At 39.8% G+C, this 23,380-nt stretch overlaps 1 protein-coding gene across 1 annotated transcript in view; it reads right to left on the bottom strand.

Moving 5' to 3' along the window:
- The window catches only part of LOC124613750 (ADP/ATP translocase 1-like), a 38,608-nt gene extending 16,698 nt beyond the window's left edge, over positions 1-21,910 (bottom strand). Inside the window, exons 1-3 of the mRNA XM_047142466.1 lie at positions 21,727-21,910; positions 7,470-7,728; positions 6,781-7,015 (exon numbers count right to left, since the gene is read on the bottom strand). Coding sequence (XP_046998422.1) covers positions 6,781-7,015; positions 7,470-7,728; positions 21,727-21,910 — 678 coding nt within the window. The remainder of the gene's footprint in view (positions 1-6,780; positions 7,016-7,469; positions 7,729-21,726) is intronic.
- Positions 21,911-23,380: the final 1,470 nt, after the last annotated feature.

Genomic DNA, 23,380 nt, shown 5'->3' with positions numbered 1-23,380 from the left:
TATCTACATGCAATCGTTAACAGCAAACCTCCCCATACCAAAGTCAGTAGGAGACTTCCAATGCATGTCTGATGAATCGTGTCCACCAAAGCAATGGAAAATCTATTTCACCATCCTCCTTTAGATGAACAAAGATGGATGCGAAGGACTCCATTTCCCTGCAACATCTTCGACATAAATCGAGTCTTCAGTTTTATAGCTACAGTGATTCTAGTCAGTGACAGGGGTTTGAGAGGTACTGCAATCCCTGTGTATACATTTGCCTGAGAGATGTTGTATGTGGAAGAGACTGTGTTCTGTTCACCGAGTTAGTGCACCACAGTATGTAACTTCATAAGTCAAACATTGCTGCTATACATTTTTCTATTTCCTCATAGCATGTCGTTGTTTCATGCATTTTCCATTGCTGATGATCACTTTATAGGACTAATGCGAGCATAGCATAATTTTGGAACCGTAACTGGGTGTGAACAGTGGGCGCCATACACCTCCAGAAAGCTATACAGTACACGTACCACAGAGAATCGATTTTTTCACTGGTGAATGACGCAACCAGCCACAAAAGACTTTTTGAATGTTTTATTTTACTGCCACAACTGCTTTCAGGCTACCACGTCCGTCTTTAGATGGATAACATTTTTCGTTACATAGATGATTTAGTTAACAGCATGTCGTCTGCTGCACAATACGTTCCAGTAGATAACGGTTCGTTTTGTTATGATCCTAGTTGTTTTCTAGCGGGATGTGTATGTCCTTGAATTCCACCACAACACACATATTGTAAAAAAAGTTATTGCAGCACACTTCGTAACATTGTTAAAACGCATGTTGAGCTTTGCACATGTGGAATGAAATTTTCACTCTGCAGTGGTGTGTGCGCTGATATGAAACTTCCTAGAAGATTAAAACTGTCTGCCGGACTGAGACTTAAAATCGGGACCTTTGCCTTTCGCGGGCAAGGGCTCTATCAACTGAGCTACCCACGCTCGAGTCAGGACCAGTCCTCACAGCTTTAGTTCTGCCAGTACCTCGTCTCCTACCTTCAAACTTCACAGAAGCTCTCCTGCCTAACTTCCAGAACTAGCGCTCCTGGAAGAAAGGATATTGCGGAGACATGGCTTTGCCACAGCCTGGGGGATATTTCCAGAACGAAATTTTCACTCTGTAGCGGAGTGTGCGCTGATATGAATCTTCCTGCCAGATTAAAACTGAGTGCTGGATCGAGACTCGAACTCGGGAGCAAGTGCTCTACCATCTGACCTACCCAAGAACGACTCACGCCCCGTCCGCACAGCTTTACTTCTGCCAGTACCTCGGCTCTTACCTTTCAAACTTCAATGTCTGTGCTTGGGAAAGGCCTGAACTCCGTCCCTATGCCGAAAACCCTGCCTCAGATTTTGTTAGTGCTGTTGGGGAAGCTGTTAGACCTCTTCCTAGTGATGCGGCAGAAGAAAGAAGACGTAAAACATGTCGTGCACTGACGAAAGCTCCACCTCAGAAGAGCAACATTTCTGCCATGGAAAGGGCCGAACTACGAAAGCTACGAGAAGATCCTCACGCGGATAAGGGAAACGCCACAATGCTGTTGCCAAGTGAGGTTTATAGACAGAAGATTTATAACTTGCTGAGTGAACCAATGTACCGGAAGATTGACAAAGATCCCACAGCGAAAGTGGAAAGGAAAACATCTGCAGAATTCTTCCTCTATTCCGCAAGAAGTGGCCAAAAGACTAAGACCTCATAGTTGTGTGCCACCCAGGTTATATGGACTCCTAAAGATCCCTAAAAAAGAGGTTCCTTTAAGACCGATCGTCAGTAATATCGGTGCTCCCACGTATGTTTTGGCAATACATCTCGCCTCTCTACTGAGACCTTTTGTGGGGAAGTGCGCGCATCATGTTAGGAACTCGGCTGACTTTATCAATAGACTGAAGTCACTTCAACTCAGTGAAACTAACATATTAGTGATCTTCGATGTCATCTCACTCTTCACTAAGCTTCCTCTTATGGACTCTTTATGGTTCATCAGCAATAAGTTCACGGCCGAGATAACAGCACTTTTCCATCATGTCCTTTCCTCAGCCTACTTTTTATTTAACAACGAATATTTTGAGCTGACTGGCGGTGTTGTCATGGGCAGTTCTCTCTCGCCTTTGGTAGCAAACTTTTTTACGGAAGTCTTTGAGGAAAGGGCACTTGATTCGGCAGAACTTAAGCCGAGAGTCTTCTGGCGGTATGTAGATGACACTTTTGTAGTGTAGGCCCATGGTGAAAAAGAACTGTCACGTTTCTTGCAACATCTGAATGCAATCCACAATAACATCCAGTTTAGGATGGAGATGGAGAAGAATGGTTGCTTGCCGTTTTTGGACGTCTTGGTTACTAGGAGAGTGGATGGATCATTAGGGCACTCTGTCTACCGTAAATCCACACATACGGACCTTTACCTGCAAGCGTCGAGTTGCCATTACCCTTCACAAACTTCCTTAGAACGTTGGTGCACCGTGCTCGTATTGTTTCTGATGGAGACAGCCTTACAAAGGAGCTAGAATATCTACAGCCGGTGTTAAGAGGTAATGGTTACTCTCCACATCAAATTAGCACAGCGCGAAGAAGGAAGAAACGTGACCACCCACATCATCAAGAAGATAAAGAGAGCTGTTCAAGTCCAGAGCGTTCCTCCCCTAGGTCGGCAACCTTTGATCTAAAGTAGGCAGGATCCTAAGGAAACATCAAGTTAATCTTACGTCCACCAGCGAAGATAAGTGCCCTTCTCGGTTCAGTGAAAGACGAGCTGGGCCTGCGGAAGGCCGGAATCAACAAAATTTCATGCCAGTGTGGCAATGTTTACATCGTTCAGACGACACGCACAATACATGAATGGTGCGTTGAACATGAGCACCACATTCGCCTTTCGCAGCCCAGTAAGTCGGCTGTAGCTGAGCACTGTATTACCACAGGACACGCTATGGATTTTTCTGTCACGAAAATCTTGGCCCCAGCGAGAACTTTTTGGGATTGAGTAATTAAAGAATCTTTGGAAATACGCCTAGCACAAAGTCTTATAAATGGTGACAGCGGGTTTCAACTGGACAAGGCTTGCGACCCGGTAATCTCTCTAATTTCTTCTGAGAGAAGACAGTTTATTCATAATGACTTAAAGTCTCACCTGAATATGGCTGGGCAGTTGCCAGCCGAAAAATCGTGGTAAGAAGTCAACATGATCGGGCTGCAATCCCGAAACCTCATCGAACATTCAGTACGCCCGGAAAACTTCAAGAATCACAACTTCTAGTCGAATTGTGTACCTAAGGAGTATCATCTCAGTTGTATGACTGGATTCGTTGTTTCCTCAGAATAGTCACAGTTCGAAGTAACTGACGGAAAGTCATCAAGTCAAACAGAAGAGCTATCTGGTTTTCCCCAAGGAAGTTTTTAGGACCTCTGCTGTTCTTAATCTATATAAACGATTTACTAGACAATCTGAGCAGCCTTCTTAGATTGTTTGCAGGTGATGCTGTCATTTACCATCTCGTAAAGTCATCAGGTGATCAAAACCAACTGCAAAATGATTTAGACCAGCTATCTGTATGGTGTGAAAAGTGGCAATGGACTCTGTATAATGAAAAGCGTGAATTCTTCCACATGAGTATCACAAGACATTCGGAAGATTTCAGTTACACGATAAATCGCACAAATCTAAAGGCTTTGAATTCAACTAAATACTTAGGGAACTGTCATATAGAAAATGTTGTGGGGAAAGCTAACAAATAACTGTGATTTATTGGCGGAATATTTAGAAGATGCAACAGGTCTAATAATTAGACTGCCTACACTGCGCTTGTCCGTCCTCTGAGTACTGCAGCGCGATGTGGGTTCCGTATTAGACAGTATTGACGGAGGACACCGAAAAAATACAGAGAAGTCAGCTTGTTTTGTATTACCGCAAAATAGGTGTGAGAGTGTCACGGATATGACAGGCGAATTGACGAGGCAATAATTAAAATAGAGATGTTTGTTGTTGCGACTGGATCTCCTCATGAAACTTCAGTCACTAACTTTCACCTCCAAATAAGAAAATATTTTGTTGGCGTTCACCTATACGGGGAGAATGACCCTTGTAATAAAATATGAGAAATCAGAGCTTGCACGGAAAGAGTTAAGTGTTCATTTTTCCCGCGCGCTGTTCGAGAATAGAACGGTAGAGAAACGCAGTAGCTTGAAGGTGGTTAGGTGGACCCTCTACCAGGCACTTAACTGTGAATTGCAAAATAGTTATGTAAATGTACGTGTGGAATCCGCACAAACCGCGCAGTATTGGAGAACTTTCTTTTCACACCGAAAATAGTGACCAAGCTATCTTGATATTGCGGCGAAAAATTCCAGACCCTGCAGGACGTTGTGCAAAGTGTACTTTAATATTATACGTAGACAATGCAAAAAATTTCTTGACACTCCCAAGGGACGCAGAATTTTCGATGTAAGTAGCAGTAAACTAACTCAGCTCTTTTGATACAAAATGTTTTCATTCGTAGTTAGGTTCAATTACAGTAAAGTTGCGACATCGATTTCGTTCTCAGTAAATATCACTAATGACAGTGATCGGCTACTGGTATGACTTTATAATGAGAATTAACCTAAATGTTATAAAGGTTTCTACACTAAACTATTTTATTTTCATTAATATCTTTGTTTTATATATTTTTATGTATCTTTAACAATCGTATCGTGTTTTCAGTCGTATGTTAGATAAAAAATCTAAAAATTAATGTGTTCAAAAAGTAGACGTTACTATGTAGACGTGGACCTAGTAATGGTCTGTATATCTGCACAAAATAGCGTACAGGAAGGTTTTCTGTAAAATATGACACTGTTCTTCCTGGCTAATCACGTTCTTGAGCATGTGCAAAAAGATAGTATGATCCACATGTAATTTCCGTAACGCTGCATAGCTGAATGGTTAATATAAGCACGTGTAAGATTTGGACTGGCGACCATCTACTTACTCTAACCGTCTCAAAGACGAATTGCCAAACAGTGGCATGAGGAGATCTATGTTGGTACTTACTTGACTAGAGAGCAGTTTAATGTCTTATCCACAGCTTAAGTGAAACATTCACAGTCAACATTTGTGAACTTAAACGAAACTGGTAGGTGCAGGTCATTTATTCCATGCAACACAGTTAACATTACACATGTCTCCCTTATGCCTAGACAGAACGATTGGTAGTATTATATGGCTCTTAGAAGTCTACACTGATGTAGTTAAGCATGTAGGAAGCACGTACCAACCGAAAAACCAAGAAAATTATATACGCAGAATATTAAGTATCGGCCATATTGGGTTGTAGGAGCCATGTGACCGAATGAGGTGAGGCAGTAGTAAGACGCTGGGCTGCCTTTTTTAGGGCAGCGATTCAAATCCTCGCACGGTCATCCAAATTTAGGTTTCCTGATTTCCCAAAATCGCTTAAGGGGAATGCTAGGATTGTTCCCTCGAAAAGGTGACTGCGGATTTCCCTTCTCTACTCGAGCTCTTTCTCCATCTCTAATGACCACGGAGTCGATGGGCCGTTAAAGCGAACCTTCTTTCAACAGTTATTGGCCCAACAGAGTGTGATGTCCGAAGTCTGCAGGGCCTAACCCTTGCTATTCCTCTGAATGATAATGGTCTAGCTGTCGTTCCCAATGTGTTACTTGCAAGACAGTGGTGCCTGCCCACGGTGTTAGCTATATACGCAATAAACCAAATAATTACATCGTATGAACGGCTCATTTCTTCTCGTATTCCACTGGCACAGTTATTACACGACACATTTAACTTCAATGCTTTCGAGCCCGTTCCCTTACTGCAAAACGGCACATTTCCTCCTATGCATCATTCCTTAAGATACGTTGATCACTGGAATACTCCGTACAGAAAAGCAGAATGACTAAATAAGAGGCCACACAACAGCTGAAACTATTCAGCACGTTTATCAGTGTCATCGCTAAACTCTTATGGCTGATTTAGATGTAAAATGTGGTTGAATCAAACCAGAAATGGCTGACATTCGATAAAATTCCTACAAAATGATGCAGCTAAACATTGCAACACGTTTCCTACACCATTTTTTCACCTACAGTAATTTGCCTTTGTTTTCTTTTTATTTCTTTTATTTACTGCTTTTGCTCCGAAACCTGTATAAGCTTTATTCTATCTTCCAAAGGTTTTTCTCAGAAGCCGCCAAAATTCTCGTATGTATATATTTCATCTTGTTTCTACTAATCATTTTCAGATCCTGCAGTAAAATGCTTCATGATAGGGCACAGACGTCTTTCACAGAGGCTCCTTGCTAAAACATCCTCTTGGCGTTCAAGCTGCATCAGATTTATTCAGTAACTCACGTTTTCGAACATTTCCATTGTCTGCATTGACAGAAGGTGATTGAAAGATGGGGAAGTTATATGATGGATTCTTCATTAATCTGACTTAAAATTTCCCGTTATAACTGAAATGTTATCAATATAAAGAAGTTATCGTCGTTTTTTAAGCAAATCATACTTTTTTATGATCTTTTTTGCTTCGCGCTTGAGTTTTCCTGAGATAAGAAAATTGCTCAAATGTTTTTGCAGTTTCTACAAGTTGGAGGATTTTGAAATACTTTACATAACTTCTTTGAGATATGTAACACGTTATCTAAATCATAGGCAATAAATACATATAATGCTTGTAATCTCATTTATAAATAGTATCTATTGACAGCGACAAATGTAAATTGCATTTTCACGTGTACATACCAAAGCAATACACAATGATGTACCCATAGAATCTTGTTTTGATTGAGGCAGTAGTGCCTTTATTGTGTCGAAACCTCCAAGTGCAACTGCTCTATAGATGATGACACCAGGTAAGGATATCCAAAAACCTCTGTAGAGCCCAACAATACCATCTGACTTGAATGTTTTCACCAAGCAGTCTGTCATACCACGGAACTGTCTATCAACGGAAGTCCTGCCAGTGTCTGCGGCCAGTCTGCAATCAGAAAAGAGACTTATAATATTAACTGAATTAGAATTATATCTGACTGTAGATACTACTGACAAAATATTCGTTCAAATTGACAACATACAGCTAAAAGAAATTAGACAATATTTTCTTCTGAAGATGCTGGATAGTAAAATTTCATAAAATCACCTGTTATTCTGAGGATAGTTTCCTATATTTCGTTATTTAATAACCCTTAGTTGTCTTATGTTACATTGTAAGTTTAGCAAAAGCACAAAATATAAGACAAACTTTTTCAATAAGTTCTGTATCTATGACAAATGAAACCAATAAAAGTATAAGAAGTAAATTATGTGCAGTTTTCACAAAGACAGAGAATTACAGAAGCAAAGAAGCAACTTTGATCTACAGTGACATTGCAGTCTTATCTCGTGTACATCGTTCGTGCAAAATTAGTCATGTCCTCATAGCCTGTAGTTACCTTGTTCGAGCAAAATCCAGTGGGTATACAACGGTAAGAGATGTTGCACTCGCTGCTCCACCAGATGCCAAATTTCCAAGAAAAAGTCTCCAAAAACTTGCGTTACGTTCATCTTTAAGAAATATTTCCTTGTATCTGTCTTTGAGTGAAAAATTTAAGGCCTGTAAGGGAACAACTCGTACGATGTTAGCAAGGTTTCCCCGCCAATAACTGAGAAAGCCTTCTTCCTTGAAGACTCTAACGAAGCAATCCACTACACCTAGAAATGACATGGTCACTGACAATTAATCCTGAATTGCTAATCAAATATTACTGGCAAATAAATTTCCAAAATTTAATCAGCTTTTCGTTAAGTACATCTGATTAACCAATAATTATGTTAAATCTAATGTCAGTTGTAGTTAGATAAATACAATTTTTGCCACAAGTAAATTATTTTGTTATTGCTTAATAGATCTTTGTTGTAACGATATTATTGTTTACTCTGTTTGCTTGTATTTTTATTCAGATCAAATGAACATAAAACAAAACAATGAAATCTGCAGGTCTTACATACCTTCTGTCAAATAGCGTCAAGCAAATGTTCATAAATTCGAAGGTAACATGGTGATAGTCACAATTTAGTTATTTCTCCTTTTTTAAACTAAAACAAAGTATTTGTTGTTGCAAAATTCTGTGGCACCTAGTAACTCCAAGATTCATGACACTAACTACAAATGGTCGCACAGGGGAGAAAATGCTGAATTTTTAAAAAAAAAAAACTATCAGCAGTAAAACACCACAATTGTGAAAATAAATTTCTTCATATGTAACGTCATCGCGAATTCTGTGACTGGGTGCAAACAAGATCTGGGTGCTTCCACAAATGCACAGAGAATGAAGGCAGTCACATGTGGTCTCCACGAGACACTCTTCCTCACACAACTGGCTGCGCGGATCCAGCTGGCTGCCGTGCAATCCAGCTTATGCTATACTGCAGCCAGGAAACCATCGCTGTCTAATGCGTGGCTACAATGAAACGTCATTGTTTTATTGGCTGCCGCAGCCAGGCAGTCGCAGCCAGCTTGTCTAGTGCGTTGTAGTCCTACGTGTACTGGTACTGTTGAGGGTAGGTAACTTTCGGAGGTGGCAGTATGGAGCAAACAAGAAAAAAGTCTGATAAACTTTGGATCTAAAATGCGAACCTTAAGGCCTATGAGCACTTGTACAATGAACATAGTTCTCAAGATATTCATTTTAGAGCCTCTGTTTACTAGACTTGATTGTTTTGGTCCACACACCACCTCCGAAAGTTGCCTGTCCTACAAAGAAATGGTTCAAATGGCTCTGAGCACTATGCGACTTAACTTCTGAGGTCATCAGTAGCCTAGAACTTAGAACTAAGTAAACCTAACTAACCTAAGGACATCACACACAGCCATGTCCGAGGCAGGATTCCAACCTGTGATCGTAGCGGTCGCTCGGCTCCAGAATGTAGCGCCTAGAACCGCACGGCCACTCCGGCCGGCGTCTGTCCTACAGTCTTAACAATAATAGTATCAGTACACGTATTCTATCGTCAGAGGTATCAGAAAGATTGACACTTATAACTGGACCACGGATTTTTAGGTCGTAAAAAAGTGTGTTTTAGGCACCTAAAATAGGCTCCTTCAGTAGTTCATTTAGACTATATAAAACCTAAAATAGGCTCTAATAAAAATGATGCAGAGAAAATAAAAATAAATTAGAATACACTAACTAAACTGAATACCGTTAGTTCAATAGGACCTAAAATTGCGTATTTCGACGTTGACGCCTAATTTTGCCTATTTCGGCATCAAAATCCTAAAAAGTACCTACTTCGTTAATCTGACATAGAGTTCTTGTGTTTTCAAAGATTAGAAAAAGGAAGTAAACTTAGGGCTTTACGTCCCGTCGAAGGCGAAGGTCGTTAGAGACTGTTTACAATTCGTTTGCTTGCCTTACTACCAACAGCACTCGGCACGGTTGAATGGTCATCCATCCAAGTACGTGCCGAGCGCGACAGTGCTTAACTTCTGTGAGCGACTGGGAACCGGTCAAAGATTTGAGTTACACATTAGAATTGAACGTGGGAGTACTAAATGTTATATTTGAAAATATTTCGTTCGTAGGATTCTGGCCAGCTGTGTATTTTCGCAAAGAAACGGTTTCATAGGCCTTAAGCTGAGCACGGATTAAAAAATCACAATGTTAATCGTAGACGCCCTCTATAGCTAAATTACTGCCCTTCGCGCATTTTCTCGCTGCTGTCTACAGGCAGTCCTATCAAACTACTCTGTTTCGTGAAAGGTATTATACGTGAATTTTCCGGTTCGAAAAATAATTTGCCAGTAGTAGGATGTTTTCATCTGAAGCACCGGTAGATTCCATTCGCTTGTTCAGAAGGGGCGGCCATCTGTCAGGTGCCATATGTCCAGCAACGAATACGGTACTTCCGCTACCGCTCCCATGCACCACGGTAAAAGGTAAATTAAAAACAGTTCATCGTTCACTTTTTCCCAGCGAAAACAAATCTGGTATTAACAAGGGATAGAGATATAAAAAAATAAAAAAAGACCGAAGTGTTAGGCAAAGTATGGAAAAAGTTGGAGCCACTGTCTTATATTATGAAATAGGTGCTTTTTAGGATATTAAAGCCGAAATAGGCAAAAATAGGCAGTAACGTCGAAATAGGCTTTTTTAGGTCCTATAGAATCAACGCTATTAAGTGTAAATAGTCATGAAACGCATAAGTACAAATTTGTTTGCAAATAGGAACTCAGGAACAAAATAGGTTTTTACCTAAAATCCGCAGTCTACTTATAACCTACGATTTGGTCGTTTCTGGACCAGCGTCCCTTACCTCAATCTGACACATTTACCCTTTACAGTCATCACAGAATCACGTTCTATGTAATGCAAAGCGCTATTGAATGGAAAATATACATTTACATGCAAAGGTTGTACTATTTTACTAAAAGAAATAAATTAAACATGAACACAAAGTAAAAATCAAAAACAAAAACAACAAATTACTTCGTATGATAAGGAACAAAACATTCAGCAAACAGTCCCACACTACATTCCTTACAATTGGTACACGCTGATGTCATCAGCACATCGTCTTCTTTTGAGCTCCTGTATATTCACAATCAGATGGTTCATTATATCAAACTCGAGCTCATCTATTACTACAGTACTGGAGTGCTGGGCTTGTCCAGATCCTTTCAGTGGCGTACCTCACCGGCTCAAGTACACGTTCACAAATTCTATTCTAAAATTTACATGAGAAAAGGTATTTCTATTGCCATCCACGCATTGCGTACACTGTACAGACACACCCAATAACCAACTGAAAAGAGTCCATTACCATTTCCTGTTGCGGAAATTTATCCTGTACTCACGTTTTTATCCATTTAATCAGTTCCAGCCACGTGCTTGTATACAATTAGAATGGAGGGTCGAGAAACTTCAATGTGTTTCCTTGACCACTGAGAATATCTTTTAGCATTAGTTTCTCGCATTCCACCAGTTTTATTTGATACTGAAGAGAAAACCGGGTTATCATGCCGTTTACACAGAAACGGACCAATTTCCTTTTGTGCGGAAAAATGAATAGTACCTCTTTCATCTTTATCTATTTTCTACTTATTTGTAAGAGAGCAGTTTCTGGGGATACAATTTTCTCTCAGAGTCCCAAAGGCCCCAAAACTTCGTTCTCTAAGATAAATAACAAACGAAAATTACGAGGGCATGCTGAAAAGTAATGTACCCGAATTTTTTACGTGAAAGCTTTAAATGAAGCAAAGTTATTAAAGTGCGCGTCATTTACGACGGCGGCCGAGTTTAGGTTCGTTCTGCGCATCTGACGTCACAAAAAACAGACGCCACAAAACACAGTCAGACAATGAACAGAGAACGACGTTGCCAAAGCTCGACTGCAGTGCAGAGCACGAACGAGTGTCTTCAGTTTTAGAAACTTTCAGTCATAAATAAAGTAATTGAACAAAAGCAATGTCTTGACAGCAGACTTTCTTGTATAGAAAGTTTGAAAAAAGCATTCTTTATACCAATTGTTTCATATTATATTAATTAATTAAACCAAACAAGCAGTAAGCCTCCTAACTCAGGCGATAGCAAGGAAAGGTGTCTGTATCATTCTCACTAACCGCTTTTTCGCAATAAGGAACAGCGCTAATTGTTTATTTCCTACTGTACTTCGACGAAACGTGAGTAATTCATTGTCATACGAACAGTGTTTGTATTTTGCGTGATGTTTTAAAGTCTTCCAGGAAGTCTGTCGAATGACGAATTGCGTTAGCGTAATGGTTAAAGTGTTTGGTTGCTAAGCGAAAAGTTCTGAGTTCTAACCTTTATGTAAAACAATATCGAAGTGTCTTACTTCATGAATTTTATTCGTTTGAATGTAATTTTTTGAAATTTTTAGTGGCAACTAAAATCGACCATACGGAAAGTATACGCTATGGACTTTTACCTCCGCAAACTCTTCAAAATTTCTTGCAATGGTTTACTACATTTAATGCTGCACAATAACTGCGTTGAACATCGAAACAAAATTAAGTCATTTATGGGGGAAGGTATCATTCAAGAAGACGTGTAAAAATCAAATTTTTGGGCCAAATAGTTTTTGTGAAATCGAATGATACGTGTGTCAAAGCATCGGAACACCATGTGTCTGTACAGGTGAGCAGTGCAGTGATGACAAAATCGCGCACAGCGCGGAATGCAGGGAGCACGTCTCTGTAGCAGCGAAAGGGTTAATGCGACCGTGGTGGCTTTACTTCATAAACTGCGCGCTTCCCCCTAAACGTAGTTTGCGAACTATACTGTACTATGGCGCTGCTTCTCTTGGGGCGTGCAACTGGCAACGCAGCAATCTCCCGCGTCTGGGCGGGCATGCGCGAGCCGCCAAGATCAAAGAATTGAACTGTAGCATTCCACATCTTTATTCTTTATGTCTACATATTTGCAGCCTTCTGCCGCTAGAGGCCCCCAAATTGTAGCGTGTTACATGGCGGCGAGGAACGATAACTATGTCGGTGTGTGAGAAGAGAAACAGCGTGCAGTAATAAGTCCCGAATTTGAAGAGTTTGTTCACGCACGGAGCACCCTCTCCATCATCAGCGTGACAACACCAGATCATACACGAGTGCTGCGACTCCTGCAATAATCCGACACTTTGGGTGAACTGTCATCGGTCATCCTCCGTACAGTCCCGATTTGCCACCAACCGATTTTCATTTGTTTCCAAAACTTAAAGAAAACCTTCGAATTCTTCACTTTGATAGTGAGGAAGAAGCGGTGCAACCAGAGATTAGGCTGTGGCTCCATCTACAAAATCAAACATTCCACAGTGGCGGTATGAACAAACTGGTCTCTCATTGCGAGAAATGTGTTCTTCACCAGGGTAATTGTGTTGAGAAAGGGTGATTATGTTGAGGAAAAAATATGTAAACATGGAGAAAAAGATGTAAAATGTTTGTTTTATTTAAAAAACTTCAAAGAGTTTTCACATAAAAAAATTCGAAGGCATTACTTTTCGGCAGGCCTCGTGTTAAAATTCTTGCTTACATACAAGGTGAGTCAGGAGGAAAGGGACATGCTTTGAAGGGTGATAGTATTAGGCCGTGTCCTACATGAGCGACAGAAGCGAGCGACAGCAATCGACTTCCGGATACGCAACACTCCAGTGACAAAACAAGCAACAGCATCGGGCGACAACCTTGGGTATCCTGCATGCGAGCGACCATGTAGCGCTACAAGGTGGCTGCTTAGAGCCAACCAGCTGTTTCTATACAACGGCGTCCTTAACCTGTAGAATACTGTAGCTGGATAGTAAGGCTACAGAATTAGGTTTACTTAAGAAAATAAAGCAAAAAGGAATGCTGTGCATAAAATGTACAAAGGGAGGAATCTCCACGGAGAATTTCAGAAGTACTGTCAACTGGAAGATCACCATACAAACTCTTCGAATACACGTGAATGAGCAGAGGAGCATTCGACTATCTCATCAATAAATTAAATGCGAATGTTTTTTTACATGATCAATAGCTTTTAACAACCAATAAATACTGAGGTATGACTATCACATGACTAACTACACTAAATACAAACATAAGCACACAGATTGTTACCACTGAAAAGCAGCTAGCTGTAATGTAGGGGTAGCGAGTATACCACACACATTTAATTCCTAATGAATTACAATGAACCATGAAATTTTACAGATATTTGATGTTGCGAACGTAATTCATCAGCAGTCAGTGTTAAGGAAAAGCGTTTCTATTACTCTAAAAAGCCAGTAAAAGTAAAGCTCCCAAAATTTTTTAAAAGAAAGTCAAACGTTTTGTGTAATGATTTGTCTCAAATTATGAAAAAAAAATTAGGGAAGCATTAGGTGCACTTCATTTTCTATTCATGATTTCGAGCATCATTCAAAGGCACATAGAACGTTTGTCTGATCCACTTATTTCTATTACACAAACAATTTTATCATTTGACTGATTTCTTCCATTTCTGAATTTCAAGTTTTATTCGGAAAGCATGATCTCAGTGACTTCTCGTTTGCCTTCCTAATGTACTTGATTCGAATGAAGCCTTTTTGACATTTAAATACCGCACCAATGTATCTTTTTAAGTGCAAAATAGCTGGGTCTTGAACAGATGAAATTTTTGACACTTCATTTGCAGCAGCTTTTCGTGAAATATTTCAATTTTTCCTCAGTTTATTATTTAAGTTTTCGTTCATTACCCTGATTACTTTCAAGCAGTTAAATATTTTCATGCCAAACTAGACCTCATACTGGTCACTTTGATACCCCGTTTACCTGTTTCTCTCCCTTTGTTTGGCTATGAAAATTTGGACAAAAACTCATGGTGTAAGATATAGGGAGTCTTGTTTTCGCTCTGCTCACGCGTTTGCAAAAACGCTTCGATTGTTAATCATATGATAAAATAGTCCTTTCTGCGTGCTGTCATTTCCAAAATTCGTCGTTTGAACCTTGTATGAGATACTTCGGTTTTTACTACCACTCGATTCCCAAAGCGCAGGAACGGTTCGGACGCGCCGCAAGCGACCCGTCCGCGGATATACACTACTGGCCATTAAAATTTGCAACACCAAGAAGAAATACAGATGATAAACGGGTATTTATTGGACAAATATATTATACTAGAACTGACATGTGATTATATTTTCACGCAATTTGGGTGCATAGATCCTGAGAAATCAGTACCCAGAACAACCACCTCTGGCCGTAATAACGGCCTTGATACACCTGGACATTCAGTCAAAAAGAGCTTGGATGGCGTGTACAGGTACAGCTGCCCATGCAGCTTCAACACGATACCACAGTTCACCAAGAGTAGTGACTGGCGTATTGTGACGAGCCAGTTGCTCGGCACCATTGACCAGACGTTTTCAATTGGTGAGAGATCTGGAGAATGTGCTGGCCAGGGCAGCAGTCGAACATTTTCTGCATCCAGAAAGGCCCGTACAGGACCTGCAACAGGCGGTCGCGCATTATCCTGCTGAAATGTAGGGTTTCGCAGGGATCGAATGAAGGGTAGACCCACATGTCGTAACACATCTTAAATGTAACGTCCACTGTTCAAAGTGCCGTCAATACGAACAAGAGGTGACCGAGACGTGTCTTCAAACGTCCCCATCTGTTTACTCAGGGATCGAGACGTGGCTGCACGATCCGTTGCAGCCATGCGGATAAGATGCCTTTTATCTCGACTGCTAGTGATACGAGGCCGTTGGGATCCAGCACGGCGATCCGTATTACCCTCCTGAACCCACCGATTCCATATTCTGCTAACAGTCATTGGATCTCGACCAACGCGAGCAGCAATGTCGCGATACAATAAACCGCAATCGCGATAGGCTACAATCCGACCTTTATCAAATCGGAAACGTGATGGTACGCATTTCTCCTCCTTACACAAGGCATCACAACAACGCTTCACCAGGCAACGCCGGTCATCTGCTGTTTGTGTATGAGAAATCGGTTGGAAACTTTCCTCATGTCAGCACGTTGTAGGTGTCGCCACCGGCGCCATCGTTGTGTAAATGCTCTGAAAAACCAATCATTTGCATATCACAGCATCTTCTTCCTGTCAGTTAAATTTCGCGTCTGTAGCACGTCAACTTCGTGGCGTAGCAATTTTAATGGCCAGTAGTGTAACAACCAATACCTCAAGAATTAAAAGAGATATCATTCCGGTCTCAATTTTAAATACAAGTTAGATATATTGGTTACATTTCATACGCAATAATGTATGGCCTTAAATGAACTATACGTACACATCGTACACCTCTGCAAATTCTTAAAAATTTCGTTCAGCCATGTACTCAGTTTCGTGCAGCACAGTAAGTATGACGATTAACGAAAATAAATTCTGACCTTTATCATTTAAGGATATCAAGCTATAGGTTACATGTTACAGTGCTTAAATTATAAATTTGGTTACATATTTGTTAAAGCAAAGTTCCCCATCTAAGTCAGGCTATTTAGATCATTACATTAATCACTGTGTTGTCGTGTTACCCTGTAAATTGCTGTTATTTGCCACACTGAATGTCACTTGCTAGGTACAATTTATGAACAAAGCAGATGTGTAAACTACAATGGGCCTGACAATCTTAAATTCTGTTCTTTTCCTTCGTAATTTAACGAATCTTTCACTTTGTTGGCATGACAGCTGTCTTGTTCATATCATCCCTCCATACATCTACGGGACACCAAAGGAAATAAGGCAAGTTTTTTGCAAACTTAAACATTAAAAATTTGCGTTGGACTTGAAAATGCAACGAATACAGATATGTGCCTTTAAACTATCAATCATTGCTTTTAGAGTTCTGCTTTATCAATTATCGACACAAACACAATGAAAGTGAATAGAAATGGATTAAGAAAGCACGCTTTTCATAGCACATGCTTCTCATCTCTGTTATTCGAAGTGTATAAACAAAAAGGAATTACTGTACTGACGCCAGAAGCGTCATATTTTCGTGCCGTATTACTGTATCGAGTACGCATTTAAGATCAGAAAAACGTTTGAAGTTGCGTTCCTTATGCTGTGTTGTTCACTAAAACAGAGTAACATTTAATAAATATCGCGTGCACAAGACAGAAATAACGAACAAGAAGCAATTGTAAACACTCGTCTGCTAATGTTTTGGGGGATCCAAGATGGCGGCAGGCCCCGCCCACTGGCTTCAAAACAGCTTACAGTGTAAGTCTGTAGCGCCATCTCCCCTTATTCTACCTCCATGGATTGTGTTTTGTCGCCTGAAGCTGTCGCTCGCTTCCATCGCTCACGTAGGACACGGCCAACGCTATAAATATAGCACGTGTCTCAGCGATACAAACAGTGTTGCAGAAACTTAAATAAATGGCTTGTGATTGTTGGTTTATTAAGGAACTACTAACAGTTTTCGAATCTGAATGACAAAACTTTTAAATTGCTATACCTAGAGTAAATAATGTGGGTGATGAGATTTAGGCTGTACAAAAAATGTTTCAGTTGCCAATTGTTCCCAATAGTGGACTCAGGCCCACAACTACTAGCACAGGAATGAAAGAACAGGTATTCAACAATCCATAAATAAGCATAACGATATTACAGGAGTTCGTTGTTGTCCAAACAATCAGTAAAGTCCCGTCCTGTCACGCTACAATAATTAACGCTGACCACTAGTAACACTATTACGCGATACAATGGGAAAAATTCTCTACCATGTATTTCACAGTGGTATGTAGATTAAGGATATAAATGTCAAGAGCGCTGTGATAAATGAATGCTGCTGCCATTGAAATGGTCCTGTTACCTGTATTATGCCCACGTCTCCGTTTTCCGATCCTAGAACTAACTTACCGAATTCAACGTGGAATCCGTCTTTATTATAAACAGATACTTATTTACAACTCTGAAAACTTATTGTTACTTTTCGGAATGCATAACGAGTATGATGTTCGCAAGTTCTTTCACAGAAAAAAGGTAGAAACAACTTCCAGAATTGAAATGAATATACTAATTGAAGATACAATGAGTTGTTGCATTAATTTATCTGCTAGAATGGCTAGGATTACGTGGTTGTGAGACCAGAGACATCTAACGGTGCCTTCAGTAGTCCAGCGTCTCGAACGATCATAAAAATCGATACACGGATTCCATCGTCTTCGATACACGTTATAAGGTCGCCACATTCATCTCACTTCGTATGAAATGAGAGCTGTTCGTAGGAATGACAGCTGGCGCCGACGTTACAGCCAGAGATACTAATATTGGCCCACTTATCTAGCTGGTAATGAGGCGGCTGATGTTTCACGCTAGAACTTTACTCGTCTGAGCAAGCGCGCAAACCACTTTCCTCTCACTGTGCCTCTGGCCTCTCTGATAGCGGACATCTCGTAACGTGATCATGAACCTTTACCCCATAGCTCCCAGATTGTCCTATAGAAGTGTGAGGAACTCACCACATACGCGAAGCATCCTCCAGGTGACCCGACGCGCTGAACACATTTGTGTCGCCAGAGAGCGTGATTTGTGGTCTCACGAAAGGTCGACAACAATGCCACAAGGGACAGGAAACATTCTTGGAAACGCTAAAGATAGGTAAGGAAATGGGATATGTCCTTTTTAAGGTAACCATTCTGACAAGAGTCTGAATCGATTTAAGAAAACGGCGGAGAACAATCTGCATGGGCGTCCGGGCATTTGATCCGGTATCCGGTGTTTTTAATCACTGCGCCATCTCACTCGGTTCTCAACTTCGATCAAACTCCTTGATTTGCGTGTGTTGGCTGAGTGGTCATGGATTAGGATAGCTGCTTACATGCTTTTGATGTCTTGTGAATCCATGCCATGACGCACCGCCGCCATCACCAGGGACCGGGTTTTACAGTCTACGCTTCTGCAGGATAGGTTCTCCAATTTATTTGGTCAGAATCGTGCACTCCTTGAAGACTCTAACGCAATGACTGCTAGAGATTTATTACATCGATAAAAAACAGAAGGTACTCGGCCATCACTGACAGCTTTACGTCTGTTTCATCCTAGGCTAAAGTTATTAGCTAACAGCACTGTGCTCTGTGTTTAGTGTGTCGACTGATTTTGGGTACGAAGGCAGATGTGACAGGTGTAGATAAAACGATAAACGAAGTAAAAATTGTGAACAGCTAAAACAAAACAAAATAGCAGTCAAAAATCATATTGTACACTGCATTGGATGCTACGTTATGAGTTTCAATCGTAACTGGATTTTGGGTACTTCTTTTCATTCCATTATTTAATTTATTTACCGTTTCTATATAGCAGACTGTCCATGCTCGCCAAAACTTTCTTAGGCTTTACTCAGTTACGAAAAAAATTCACAAACATAGTGAGGCAAAAATGGCTTCATTTTCTCTATCTAATTGAAGTTGAGGTGCTGAAACTTGAGAAATTGCTTTTCTTGTAACAGTTAATCATTTTATTGATGCTGTAAAGAAGAATAAATAAAGCTGCTTTTAGATGGAAAGGAAGTTAACTGTTATGAAGATTTTCCAGATGGTTACCCAACATACGTTCGTGAACGGAATGGAGAAAATCGAGCTGTTTTCAGTAGTCAATATTAACTTTGTCTTCTCTAACCAGGAATTTGATATTTTCGAAAATTCTTCAAGTATACTGATGTCAGGTAGATGTTATATACCTAACTCTGGTGAAGTGTTTAGTGTACAAAATGGAAAATTTATCTGCGACTCACAAAGTCCTCAATTGCAAATTCATGATGCACAGGAAGGTAATACACAAAATGAAATGAAATGATCGTATGGCATTGTTGGCCGGGAGGCCCCATGCGGGCAAGTTCGGCGACTTGCGAGTCAATGATGATAAAGAACACACAACAACCAGTCATCACGAGGCAGAGAAAATCCCCGACCCCCGCCGGGAATCGAACCCGGGACCCCGTGTGCGGGAAGCGAGAACAGGACACAAAATATGTTTAGATGACAATATCCAAATCATTTTTTCAATAATTCACTTTTGGCAATAATTTCTGGAATAAATACTGATTGTTAAAAATCTGATATTTAATGTATATAGAATATAACAATTTGGAAAGAACATTATGGATATAACCTAAGTTTTGTTTCTTTACGATAACTTGACTATTTGTCGACTGCTATCAGAAGATGATCAAGCGCTGTTGTTTTTAAACTAACGAAAGTTGTGAACTTTCGGTGCGTGGATCAAGGTGGGAACGACATTTGTTCTCGCGAATTCTCGAAAATTTTGAAGAAAACATTTACAGTGCTGAGCTCTCAGAACGTAAGTGCAAACGCTGTACAAATATCGAGATTAAGTATGGCATGCTGCTGAGTTTTCCGTACATTTACCCAATTTATCACCGTGAATGAGAAATATAACAAATCCTTTGCCATTTTTGAATTTTCGAGTTTTGGAGGATGATTCACGTAAGGTCACAATCACGGACAGTAGTGATCATCCGCTCCTTTCTTATCAGAGAGATACAAAAATAATAAAAATTCTTCTTACAACGTCTGCTTTGTTCTAAAAATAGTCCCTATATATCTTGACGTTTGAGTTGCTTCTCTAGAGGATCTTGTACGTGTATATTTTCTGCACATGTCGATATTCCGATACTCAAAAAGGTATACAGTTGTAAGCAGCGAATCATACCGATGGTGTTTTTCACATCAAAGTTCATTAAGGGAAAAATTGCGATAAAAAGTTACCTCCATATTACGCGGTGAACTGCCAACTTAATCATTTTAATTTTTGAATACTCGCCGTGTATTTAGGATAGCGGAATTTAAAAGGTACTAAACACTTCCATTCAGATTCAGTAGCAGATGTAAAAGGCAAAATCTCGGTAAGCAAAGTCACTTTTTAAAAATTCGAAAATGCTCGATACCATTCCACAACAGGCGATCACCAAGTTTCTACTTCACATTGAACACAGTGAAGCATTCATTCTATTTGACGAAACTGCTATCTCAGTGCTTTTCTCATGAGCTGAAATGAGAATTTGACTCTTGAGAAATGCCTACGGTGCTCGAGCTTCCACGGCTCGTCTTCCAAATCTAGTTTAGGAATTCGAACCTGTTCGGCAGTTTCATTAATGGAAGACGTACGAGCTAATTCTCATCCTAGTTTTCAGAAAAAAGACTGGGAAAAATTTTGTCAAGTAAATGGGCAGAATATCATTAGCATTTTATATGAACTAGAGGATAGTCATTAAGTCTGGAACTTTTACGTTGATTATTCAGGTATGTGTTGTCCTACTGTACCTGGAACCGTTCCTATGAACTTAGCGATATTCTCACTAGATCATTCCATCAACAATAAATGAAAAAATAAAGTTACATAAACAGATTCACTTCTCACATAAAAACTTCTTGATCTTTTATATACAAGCATATTTCTTTCATTACGAAGTTTGGCACAGATAAACAAAAACAAGTGTTATTATTTCTATACGAAGGCACGTGATATATAACCCATAAGGAAGATGTCACTTGTAAGAAATAAACTCACAACAAGACAAGTATACAATATAGTGTCGTTACGGTAAGTAAATATTCTATCATGGTCCTATATCCATGAATTCTGCAGCACTTGTCATAAATTATAATGCATGCTAATTACAAGCTTATTCTTCTTTAACAGCATTTGTGACTAATAACAAAATTTATTTATTTTTGTAACTATGAGCCACGATTCAAGACAATTTTTCATATAGATATTACGTCTTTGACCGACGCCGGCAAATGTCAGTAAGTTATGGCACGTATATGATAGCTGATTAGGGTACCGTAATCGAAAAAGTAACAACTTTCTTTGATGTTAACTGGGCCGCTGTGGACACGTAAGACAGATTTCGAAACACCTCATATCGTTAACAGGGAATTACCAATTGCCTGGATTGAGGACGCACAGAGAGAACTATAACTGATTACAATCAGTGGTTGTAAAACACACACACACACACACACACAGAGAGAGAGAGAGAGAGAGAGAGAGAAAGCCATTTATGATGTGATAGTTGCTTCTGTCTATTGCGTATTCTTTTTCTTATTCTGAAGCCCATTTCTCGTACGGGAAGAATTTGCATCACACATTCCCTGTGTATGTGTGTGTTGACACTCAAACTAGAAAAAAAGTGAGGAGACAGACTGAGAAAAATAAAAAACCTTTTCACTGCGCCTTGCAGAATACTAACCTCTGTAATTTGCCTTGTTTTCAATTTTCTTCAATTTGGTCTGCACTTGTAACAGCAGTTTAACTCGTTCCATAGGCGCCATTATGGTTTTTGAAATTGCAGATGCTGTGCCACCAGCAAGCATGTCCAGGAGAAGGGACTGACGACTCGACTTAGATTCCTTAGACGACTCATCTTCCGGCATTCAGAGCAATACACAGTTTATATGTGAGACTTAATTCAGGGAGACATTTTCCCTTTCATAACTCTCAGGAAGGAAATATGTGATTCATGATAAAGAATTATAAAACTCTACTACTGATTTAAAATTTCTGTGAAATGCATAATAGTAACTCTTTGGTATCTTTAGTCGTTCACTTTCTCTGGATCCACGATGAGTTAGTTATGACTAAATTGCTTTTTTTTAACCAGACAAACTAATTAACATGACTATAATAAATAATGAATTGCCTGAAAAGCATTTTCTTTGTTTTATGGATAAAAGAGGGAAAAACATAAGAAATTTTATTTTCGTCTGGAAGGTTTTGATCCCACATTTCCAAAGAGCTACACGTCATAGCAAGTTCTACGAAACGTAATGCGCATTTCTTCTCATCGCAAGAGCACAAGATGACACCTGAGTGTGATGAGAACGTTACATTACAACATGTGAAACACCTACACGCAAGGAAATAGGCGCTGTCAGTTAGCAAATAATAGTGCTCTTGCAGCTATTGTTTAGAAACAGTTTCGTGAAGTTACTTCCATTATTTTTATCTCTTAACGTAATTATGGTAATTGAAGGGAAACATGAGATATCAGAGAGAAATGAGGCACCAGCAGCACTTGTATAGGAGCGACTTCGAATTGTTTAAACTGAGAAAATTGCTTATTTTGCATGTCGCCCTCTGCTTTCGACGCATCTGTATAACACAAAGTTAAGTATCTGTAAATTTCATTTCGTAATAAAACTCATTAATACGATTTGCTTGAATTGTTGCCTAGCGATCTGAGGAAGCAGGTTTCCTGGACTCCCATCTTTGACGACTAGGCAGAATTCATTATTTGACTACGAGGCCCAAATGTAACTAATCTTGCTTTAGAAGCGAAAGTGTTGCAGGTCTTTGACGATTGTGGCTCAGATGTAGCAACAATGACTTTTGACGTGTTATTAACACGTCTATGAAGTTTTCTCTTTGGCTACAGTTTTGGTGGCTTACTTGGTAGATTACATAATGTAGGAGTGAATTCCTTACAAGTTTCCTGCGTTCCACATTCACTGATTTGACTGGTAGTATAGTGAACAAAATTTCGTGTTTTTGAATAGATACACAAAGTCTTTCTGCAAAAACTCACGTCTTCTACTGTTTCATACCTCCCAGAGTTCTTAGAAAACTAAAGAAAGCCAAATGTGTTGTTATTTTTTTAGTTTTCGGTGTTTGTGGCACTTCATAAGCTCTCCATTGCAAAAACTATGTTACAGATCAATATAAACAACACTATTCGCACTCATCCGATATCGTATTCAAAGGTATTTCTCGCTGGCCACTTGGTGCGCTGCTGTCGCAGAGTGTGATAAAAATGGACAGGAGTGTTGCGACTGTTTATGTTAGACTGTGGCATAAATCTTGTAGCAGACTACTCGTGGTACAGTGGAGGTGTAGTGTTAGTGGAA

The sequence above is a fragment of the Schistocerca americana genome, chromosome 4 (assembly GCF_021461395.2).
Source record: "Schistocerca americana isolate TAMUIC-IGC-003095 chromosome 4, iqSchAmer2.1, whole genome shotgun sequence".
NCBI classification, from domain to species: Eukaryota; Metazoa; Arthropoda; class Insecta; order Orthoptera; family Acrididae; genus Schistocerca; species Schistocerca americana.
This window is presented reverse-complemented; position numbering and strand designations above follow the sequence as displayed.